Here is a 10000-nt window from a genome sequence, read left to right as displayed (position 1 = left end):
TCATATGGCTGATTCTTTAAGACGGGTCTGACGCGACCTCTCAGGTCTGTGTTTATTTAACACAGACTTTCTGATGTGAATCGCAACAGAGATTCAGCAAACCCAAAACACACCTGCGCTCTGCTGCCACTTCCAGCACAACACGACTGTCAACTAGAGCACCCAGCATGCAATGGAGAGCAGAGACCCCCCTGACCGTTGGGCCGTTAGAGAACAGGATCTTTCTTTTCCTTCGACTTTTCAGTAGTTCAGTAGTTCCTTACCCCTGACTCAGAGCGGAAGAAGTCCTGGCGGGCACAGTGCTGCATGCGGCAGACGCTGGCATATCCCTCCACCACGCCTGCATTCACTCAGGACAAACACCTCTGTCCCAGAGCACTACTTCAGCTGAGCAGAGCTGCACTGAGCAGAACTGCAACACAGCACAGCCACACATTTCCTGACAGGGCAAGGGAACAGGTCAGAAAGGCAGAGGACAGATCACTAGTGCAAAGGACAGATCACTAGTGCAAAGGACAGATCACTAGTGCAAAGGACAGAACACTAGTGCAAAGGACAGATGACTAGTGCAAAGGACAGATAAATAGTGCAAAGGACAGATGACTAGTGCAAAGAACAGATCACTAGTGCAAAGGACAGATAAATAGTGCAAAGGACAGATGACTAGTGCAAAGAACAGATCACTAGTGCAAAGGACAGATGACTAGTGCAAAGGACAGATCAATAGTGCAAAGGACAGATCACTAGTGCAAAGGACAGATAAATAGTGCAAAGGACAGATGACTAGTGCAAAGAACAGATCACTAGTGCAAAGGACAGATGACTAGTGCAAAGGACAGATCAATAGTGCAAAGGACAGATCACTAGTGCAAAGAACAGATCAGTAGTGCAAAGGACAGATCACAAGTGCAACACCCACTTCTGAAACACATTCACATTCAGGAAAGTGTTTCAGTTAAACCTGAAGTGTAAATGTAATAGTGGCATGTGCACACGAAAGTGGCAGGATTGGGATGCACTAAACAGATTTAATTTAAAGTGTGCAGTGAAAATCAATTAAAAACTTTAAAAGTTTAAATTTTATTTAACCTGCATCATATAATCTCCCTTATATATATGTGGAGAGTCTGTGTGCGAGAGAGAGAGATTAGAAGTTGTAATAAAGCACATAGAGTTTCCAGAGAAACAGGACGTTTAGGACAGAGGTGCTTCTGAATTAGTAGTACAGTAATATATAACATCTCCACAGGGCGAGGACCCAAGCTGAGTAATTGTCTGAATTTGAAGACAAATGTTTGAACCAAATCTAAAAATCTTCTAGGTGTACAACTTCATGTTTTAGATGTCAGCGCCGTGCTTTCTCTTGGAAGTGTTACGTCTGCACCGAGGAGAACTCATACTGCACTATTGTTGGGTGCTGTTACAGCAGACCAAAGCCTACGCATCTCTCTGTGGGTCACACACAGCTGGAGCATTGAGTTCTCACCCTGACAGACCACCTGATGTGGTCACGTCTGTGTGGATGTATTTAATTGGTGTTTAATTGGTGTTTAATTGGTAAATATCTCCCCATCTCCGGTTCCTGTTTCTTCATTTTATTATGTGGATAGATCTACACCATCTCACATTTTGTATATGTATTTATTTATAATAATTTTATTGACTTTTCTAATTTCAGGGCATATTTAACAAATTCAAAACTTCAATGTCAATACCAATTTCATATTACGCTCAAAAGGTCAGCAAAAGCTGGTTTGATGGCTTTAGACTGGTTTAGACTGGTTTAGCTGTCTTGTAGTCTCAGGTTAACCTGGTTACCGAGCAACAAGCTCTTGATTAATTCACTGCTTTGAGATGACAGACTCCACTGACATTGTCACGTGTACGACAACGACTGCTTTCTGCTGCGCTGTACTTGTGTTGAGATTAAGTCCAAAACTCAAACTAGCACTGGTTTGTCAGGAGTATTTTCTGGTTTCCTCCACTTCACTGTGGCGTCAGAGAGCGGTTACTGTAAACCCTGCGCTCGGCCACTTTCTCAACATATTTTCACTCTCAAAACTATAAATATCAGTTGACGCTGAGACTTGTCTGTTCTCTGAGGTACTACAGAAGCCCACAAAACCAGGAGATTCCACTTCAATTCCTCCCCAATCCTGCCGTAGTTAGTGGTCACCAGCAGAGAGTATGGAAGACCCGTTTCTTCAATCTTCAATTTTCCACTTTGAATCTGTCCCAATGCTGTGTTGCATCAGAGGGGTCATATAGCCATCTCCCCAATCTAATCTCAAACGTAATTGGTCTGATTTCAATCCAATGTTCTTCCCAATCCCAAATTAGGAGATTAGATGCCCTTTCACTCCATCACTGCCCTGCTGTGATCACCGTGATTGCGTTTTAGTCCCTCTCACATGAAAAGTTTCATTCATATTCTGTCGGACACATGTTAAACCAATTATTCCACTACATTACTGCTCTGATGGGTAATAACTGTAACTCTGCACGAGGGTCAAAAGAACATGAACACAGCAGCCCTGAATAACGCCACACTACACTGATGGTTAAGAAATGAATTAGAGATAGTTATATATACAGACAGACTGACAGATAGATAGACAAAAAAAGAAATTATCACAGACATAAGATTTTAGTGTGAAGGTCTACAGATAGGCAGAGGTTTTCACACACACACACACACACACATCTGGCAGCATCTGAAAGACTCTTTCATATTGAGCGCTTTGTGCTTACACTGAACGGTCATATGACTATGGTGCTCCCGGTTTCACCCCTGTGTTTGTTACGACATGTGGGGGAGACTGTCTGCAAGATATTATCTTGTGATTGTTATGATTGTTGTTATTATAGTGGATATGTTTACTACAGAGGTGAGTCTTCAAATAGCCAATGCGGTGAGTCGAGGGAAGTGGGTGGAGCTTCTGTCTGGTTTATTTATGGCAGAAAGATCTCATCTCCTTCCATTTTTTACTTTATCTCAGTGAGTCAGAGAGCAGGTGAGTAATAAGTTCAGGTAGGCTCAGGGGAAGAGAAAGAGAGAAGGAGAGAGAGAGAGAGAGGGAGAGGGGAAAGAAGGAGAGAGGGATAAGGAAAGAAAGACTGAAAGACACTGACAGAAAGACTGGATGAAGGTTAAAGACTTCAGATGCTGACACAGTATCAGTAATCAACATCAGTAATGAATATCAGTAACGGAAGCTGTTTAGAGCAATAAACGTTTTCAGTACGTCTATAAGTCGCCGTTTACCACGCCACACTCTGTGCTTGGGATTAACGACACAAACGTGACAGGTGCGAGCGCAGGGATGTCTGGGAAGCCACAGCAGATTCATGATAGTTTGTGGTCTCTGAAAGTGGTGATTGTGTTTAATTCGGACAGAGTGGGAAGACTGGTATGTTCTGTCTCACGGCCTGCACTAGAAAACTGGGTGAAGGAGTCACAGTGTTTCCCACAGGAGTCGCTCACAGCTAAATTACACTCACACTTGCTTACTGGGGATTCACCCCCTGGTATCAGCGCACACAGGCGGAGGCCCTGCACATCTGTTAGGCAGCTCTGCAAGGAGACTCAGATCCTCCACAGGTCTGCTGCTAACACACCGCCGCTAGTGAGGAAGAGGCGGATGAAGGCCTGTCTCCTGCAGGAACCTCGACAGCACTGCGACAGGCGGGACTTAGCTCTGTCCCTCACGCCCCTCAGTGCTACCTCAGGATGTGCTCAGAACCCTGGGGGTGTGGAACACTGGACTTGTTCGAAAACCAAGACCAGAGATGATTCGGTTCTGTCCCGCTTCAAACCGCAGGACAAGAGACCCTGAGTGTGCTCTTGAGGACCAGGGACACTGAGCGTGTTCTCGGGGAGCACCAGAAGAACTTCATCACTACCAACAGTTAGCGAGGGATAACCAATCAAAACATCAAAAACACCCTGAGCCTGCAATAAGCTTCATCCTGATTGGTGTGTTACTCCTGCTATAAGATTCATCCTGATTGGTGCGCTACTCCTGCTATAAGGATCATCCTGATTGGTGTGCTCCTCCTGCTATATGCTTCATCCTGATTGGTGTGTTACTTCTGCTATATGCTTCATCCTGATTGGTGTGTTACTTCTGCTATATGCTTCATCCTGATTGGTGTGTTACTTCTGCTATATGCTTCATCCTGATTGTTGTGTTACTCCTGCTATATGCTTCATCCTGATTGGTGTGTTATTCCTGCTATAAGCTTCATCCTGATTGGCGGGTTACTCCTCCTTCTGAATGGATCCACAGTGTCCTGTGCAATATTTCTGCCAATCCAGCCTTCCTTGGAAAACACTATATACCCTTCAGTAGACATATTTTATCACCGTCTCCTAATGCGGCCATATTTTTATTCATCTTATTACCAGCATACTAAGTTCTGATGACAGTTTTAAACCCAGCATAAGTGTGATTTCTTTCCACCATCATTTATACAGCAAGTACACATAAGACGCCTCAGAGTCAACACAGACATTAAGCACACGGTTGTGCCGAAGGCTGAATGCAAGGAATCGATTGCTAATAACGAGGTACAAACAGGCCGTCCTAAATCCTCCCATCCCAGCTCCAGGCCTCTGCTTTCAGTGCATAACGCAGACGGAGTGCATGCATTGTGTTTAATGAGTCCAACTGAGTTTTCCAGCTACATTTTTTTTCACCTTTGGGTCAATCGAAGAAATAAAATGACCTCTCCTTAAGATAGCACATCGTGTGTTTGCACTGCCTGGGCTTTACCTGGGACTTTGCTCTGACACTGCAGAAATGCAAAGAATGAATATGACTGTCTGAGGGCAATTAAACAATTAACAAATATTAGTCACAAACATTAGTCACATCATTAGTGACAGATTAGTTACTTCTTATATTTCATTACAGGCAATTAAAATGGTCATTTATGGAACATCATATGCAGAAACAACACATTCCTCATTTTGATGTGCCAGTGTGGCTTTCCATCATGAGTGGTGTATAGCCATGTGAAATCTCACCACTGTATTGCTAAACAGGCCTTACACACGCGGTATTCAATATTATGTTCTGCTTCCACAATATGGTCACATTCACTGACTATAATGATATCTGCTATTAACATTAAATGCTCATTAATGAAGGCAGTGGACAGCTATATTTCCAAATGCTCTGGAAATGAAATTGAATACCAGAGTGGAAAAAATGCAACTCAGCGATTCTAACAAGTGGCCATTGACTGTGTTAAGAGGTCCAGGCATGGTGCGGTAGACGGCCCAGGGTTCAGAGGTCAGCGGGTCAGATCTCGCTCCCGTACGTGTGCAGAGTGGAAAGTACCTCCTCTACAACACACCACCTCATGGAGCGCTAATGAACCAGTGAATCAACACAGTGCATAAATCCCAGCTGGGCACGTGTGGAGGCGAGACGTTACCTGCTGTGAAGCTGTAGGTTGCGGAGAAGCCTATCGCCTCCAGTTCACCGTCTGCAACGAATTTGATCCAGAGGTAGCGACCGCTGGACCGTATGTACTGAGGGCTCTGCTGGCCACAGTAGCGTCCGATGATTGGTGAGAAGCCAAAGGGTCCATCCCGGACTTCGATGTGGTCGAATTTACATTCCCATGAAGGTTCTATTGAATACTTTTCGTCAAAGAAGAGATCAATACACTGTCTCGGAGGGGCTGGAACAGCAAGAGCAGACATAAATTGGTAAATGTATTAGACCAATGTAAACGGGCGACTGAACGTACAATCAAATGATTAAATCTGAAATCAGTGAGCAAGAAAAAAGCCAATTTGGAAATGACAAAAGTCAGTGAACATGCAACATACGCACACTGTACATGTTTCGATGGGGCAAAGTTCTTTGGCATTTATTACAAGATAAATGTGAGTAGTGTGAATAAATACACATGGGACTGTATCCACCATGAATAAATGAATCTGTCCGAGAAAGAAAGAAAGAAAAAAGATCCCCAATCACGTTCTCCAGTTACTCAAAAGTAGATATTGGAACAGCTGAAATTGGCTTCCCAAGCATTCTATGGCATTTGATGTATAGATTTCATACTTTATTCATGATGTTTGTCAACAAAAATGATTAGTGTTCAGTCAGTTCAGCTGATCAGGAAAACTGGAATGAGAATTTATTCACTATTTAACTGGAGTTGGGATTTTATTCACTGTTGTAATCTGGAACTGGGAATTTATTCACTATTCTAAACTGGAGTTGGGAGTGTATCCACTATTCTATTTTGATCTAGGCGGGAACATGTACAATTACGCAGACATCACAAACTAAAAGAGAGTTAATTTTATTCTCAGTGCAGTGGTTAGCCTGTTGCATTTAACGGTGCCATGCCCCTGGTTCCAGTGAGATTACTGCCATTGTTTTCCATTAAGAGCAGCATTTGACTTCATTCCCATCAAATCACACTTGACAGCTCTGCTGTCTAGGAAAATTAAAACAGACAGATTATTCTGAAGCTTTCTCTATCCAGCTGGCGTGAAGCGCTTGTGAGGGTGTGCCTACCTTCAATGATGTAAATGCATTCTCGCTCTGGGGGGTATTTGTTGGGGTAATTGGGGGATGTGAACTGCCCCCCCTCTGGTTTTTTCACCCATGTTCCACACTGCCCTGCAGGCTGCACCCCGGAATTGTTCTGCACTGAAAGCAACAAAAATTAACCGTCAGTGGCTGCAAGCGATCAGAGAACAAGTGAGTGCTATGTGGGGGAAACAGAACCCCCCCCCCCCCCACACCCACACACACACCCACACACACACACACATACACACACACTCACACACACACACCTACACACAAAATACCTGCTTCCTTCTTGGTTGCTCCAGGCAACCCAAGTATGAGGAGGCTTGCAGCAACTGTAATAGGATTTGAAATCAAAAGACATAAATCATTAACATCTTACTCCATAAATACACGCTAACAAACCAGAGCTGGGTGTTATTTTACAGATACACGTCCTGCGCCGACTCACGGCACCAGAAAAGCCATCTACTTCAACACGATTATTAGTCCGATGTGCGTTTCATTTCAGACAAAACAACTAAACAAGATCAATAACGCCGAGAAAGAATACGTGTGTTTAAAAAACGAGCTTCAGAGCTTTGCGAGGTTGCAGCTTCAGTGTGTAGCGCGAGTAGCGCATAGTCTGCTGGAAACTGCAACCACACTGTTTGGGAAGAGAAAACAGCATTCGCACAATTTAGATCGTCAAGTTCCACAACTCCGGGACAGAATTCCCGAATTCAAATGCGAAGTGCCGAGGGGTGTCCCCCGCCTGGAATAGCCACATGCGTGGACGCTTACCGTGAAGAAGCCCCAGTCCTTGTACCATGTCTGCTCCTTTCACAGCGGGCTTCGAGTTCAACTAATTCCATTTAGAAGGGAATTCCTTAAGAGGGAGCGAATTAGATGTCTAAATTCTGGGAGTGGGACTAGCGCGGAGTCAGCATCACGGAGCCCACATGTTCATGCGTTAATTCACAGGCGCAAGAGAATTCTGCAAAGAAATCCACAACTAATCTTCTGCGGAGGGGAAAAGCACAAGCGAGTGTAACGTTAGCCCGAATTCCATCCAAACGTTTCCAAATCCATTTGGTGCTTTTGATGCATTGAGGGAATGACTAGATCCTTCACTGGCTTTCCTGGAACGCGGTGACTTTAGTATGAACGGGTTTTTAAGAAAAGACTCATAAATGATGATGATAAGGAGTTTTTAACAAATCCTCCATCTCCTTCAAAAACAAGCCTCAGAATCCGCGCGCATCCGTGGGCAGCTCGTGTCTTCTTCTCTTCTCACTTGTTTGCAACATGCGGAGCACATTCAACTTCCTCGCCAGAGCTCGCGACATGCGGAACCGTGTTCGTGGCGTCCTGCTCACGAGCAGAATTCCCGTCATCAGCCTTCTGCTACTCAGTAGCGAGTTCATTCATCATGTTTCTCCCTGGTGGCAGTTGAGCATTCGCTGTTTTCCCAACAGCCCCCAGATTACACTGCGCTGCTTAATTCACTTGCGGCGTTGCCTCTCTGCCACACACGTGTAATCCAGTGAAAGCGGCTGTAAATCATCACAGGGCGAGTAGACTGTGTTTTGGTGAAGTGCCGCAAAGCCGGCTGGACTGCGGGATCCAGGACCTTGGACAGCGACGGTGCGACAGGACGAGAAGGGGAAGCAGAAAGACGCCTGTGAGAGGAAGGGGACGGACCAAGCGAGTGATACGGATAAGACGGATGTCAGGAGACGTCCAGGGGTCACACAGCACTTGCGGTCCGCTCCGGGTGGCGCTGGAGGGCTCCTCTCAAGACGTCCACTCGAGGTTCAGGTCAGTCAGATACCTCCCCTAGGACCAAACATCGTCCTTGAACTAGCGTCGGAAGAGATTATTGCATGCGTCAATCAGACTGTTTTCTGACAGCGTTTTGTAAAATGACTCCCCTCTGTTGTTTGTCACTAAATTAGCGCGCGGCACTAATTTCGGGAAAATTGGAGTTGATTAGCAAAACTACCGATGCCAAAGACGGATGAAACTTTCGGTTCTGGACTCCCGAGTGTTTTCTTACATGAGAAGCAGTACACGGGTGCTGTTGGTTAGCTTTTGTAGTGTTGATGCGGAAAAGGAATCAGAAGACAATTTTAGTCGAGAAAAGGCTCAAAAACCAAAAAAACAAGAGCATAACAAGTAGAAATGGGGCCAGATCCAATCTAAGAAACAGTGATAAGATAGCCAACAGACAGACGAGCAGGGTTAAACTTTCCTAAAAGGATAGGAAAACGATTAAACAACTCAGTAACAAAAAAACCCAAGACATTAACATAGATCAGCACGAGCAACATTTAAAACATTAAATGTAAACTAAATAAAGGCTGCAGAGAGGTGCACGGCATCCTGGGAGTGTTTGCCATGTTGCTCTTTACGTGTGCTCAAGACTAAGTCCAATGATGGACGCCACACAGATCCCCGCTAGGGACACTCCGTCCCTGCGTCCCGCACAGCTGCAGTGGCGGCAGTAGCAGGACATTCCCCTCAGCCGTTTCTGCTCTCTCTCCTGGAGGTGTGCACAGTACCTAGATTCTTCTGGGGCGCTCGAGCAGTGGGACAAGGCATCGACGCTAGCATGGAGGTGTGCAGTGTGGTTCTGAATGGTGAAGCGCTCCTTCTGAAGCACTGTGGTCCACCTTCGTGCCCTGGCTCTCCAAACTGCATGAGCCAAGCTGGCGAGGTGTGATCAGTATGCAGCAGGAGGGGGCGCCTTAGAGGTAAGGGCAGAAATGGGATAACCTCACCATGACAACCAAAGGTATACCTTCACCATGACAACCAATAGCCTAACCTCACCATGACAACCAAAGGCTTGTTCCTTGTCACTCAGTAGTTGTGCTCTGGCTGACTGTAAGTGTTGACTCCCTCCTTCCACTGGAACTGAGCCTCTTCCACTGGGAATCAGCAACCACCCCAGCGTGAGCCACCGTAGCAACGTCCTCCGCTCAAGGGTGTGGTTCCACTCCAGCCCCACGCATGCCGTGTTCCAGTAGCCCGGCAGCACTGCCTCACCTCTCTGTCCCGTCCAATCACAGCAACCAGATCAACCCCAAATCAAGAGACAGTTGTAGTCAGAGAAGTTTGAGTTAATTAGTAGGAAAGGGACAGTATGTGTAGGGTTGAGGTATGTGTGAGAAAGGAAGCGGTGCATGGAGGGGAACCCAGGGTGTTGAGGTAGGCGATGCCCCAGTCCTGGTGGATACCAGTGAACCCTCTCTCCATCAAGGGCTTGAACATGGCCAGTGCATCACCAAACCTGCAAACCACAATCCAGCCCAGCATGAACGCTGTCGATGTTGTGCTGCACTAAGCCAGTCAGAAGACAGCCACACTCTCTGAGAAGATATTGACATAACAGTGCAGAAACCACCACAGCTGCTATTTCTGCGCCTCTGTGCCTGCTGATTCTGGCGAACTTCTCT

The 10000-nt window shown here is 45.7% G+C and overlaps 1 protein-coding gene across 3 annotated transcripts in view; it reads right to left on the bottom strand.

Annotated features, from left to right (window-relative positions):
• The window catches only part of neto1l (neuropilin (NRP) and tolloid (TLL)-like 1, like), a 67874-nt gene extending 59558 nt beyond the window's left edge, over window positions 1–8316 (bottom strand). For all 3 annotated transcript variants that reach the window (XM_035526506.1, XM_035526505.1, XM_035526507.1), the window contains exons 1-4: window positions 7344–8316; window positions 6842–6895; window positions 6543–6677; window positions 5443–5691 (exon numbers count right to left, since the gene is read on the bottom strand). In XM_035526506.1, the coding sequence (XP_035382399.1) occupies window positions 5443–5691; window positions 6543–6677; window positions 6842–6895; window positions 7344–7371 (466 nt within the window). In that variant the 5' untranslated portion in view covers window positions 7372–8316. The remainder of the gene's footprint in view (window positions 1–5442; window positions 5692–6542; window positions 6678–6841; window positions 6896–7343) is intronic.
• Between the last annotated feature and the right edge of the window lie 1684 nt (window positions 8317–10000).

The sequence above is a fragment of the Electrophorus electricus genome, chromosome 5, assembly GCF_013358815.1.
Source record: "Electrophorus electricus isolate fEleEle1 chromosome 5, fEleEle1.pri, whole genome shotgun sequence".
Lineage (NCBI taxonomy): Eukaryota > Metazoa > Chordata > Actinopteri > Gymnotiformes > Gymnotidae > Electrophorus > Electrophorus electricus.
Note: the sequence above shows the minus strand (reverse complement) of the source record. Positions and strands in the feature narration are given on the sequence as shown.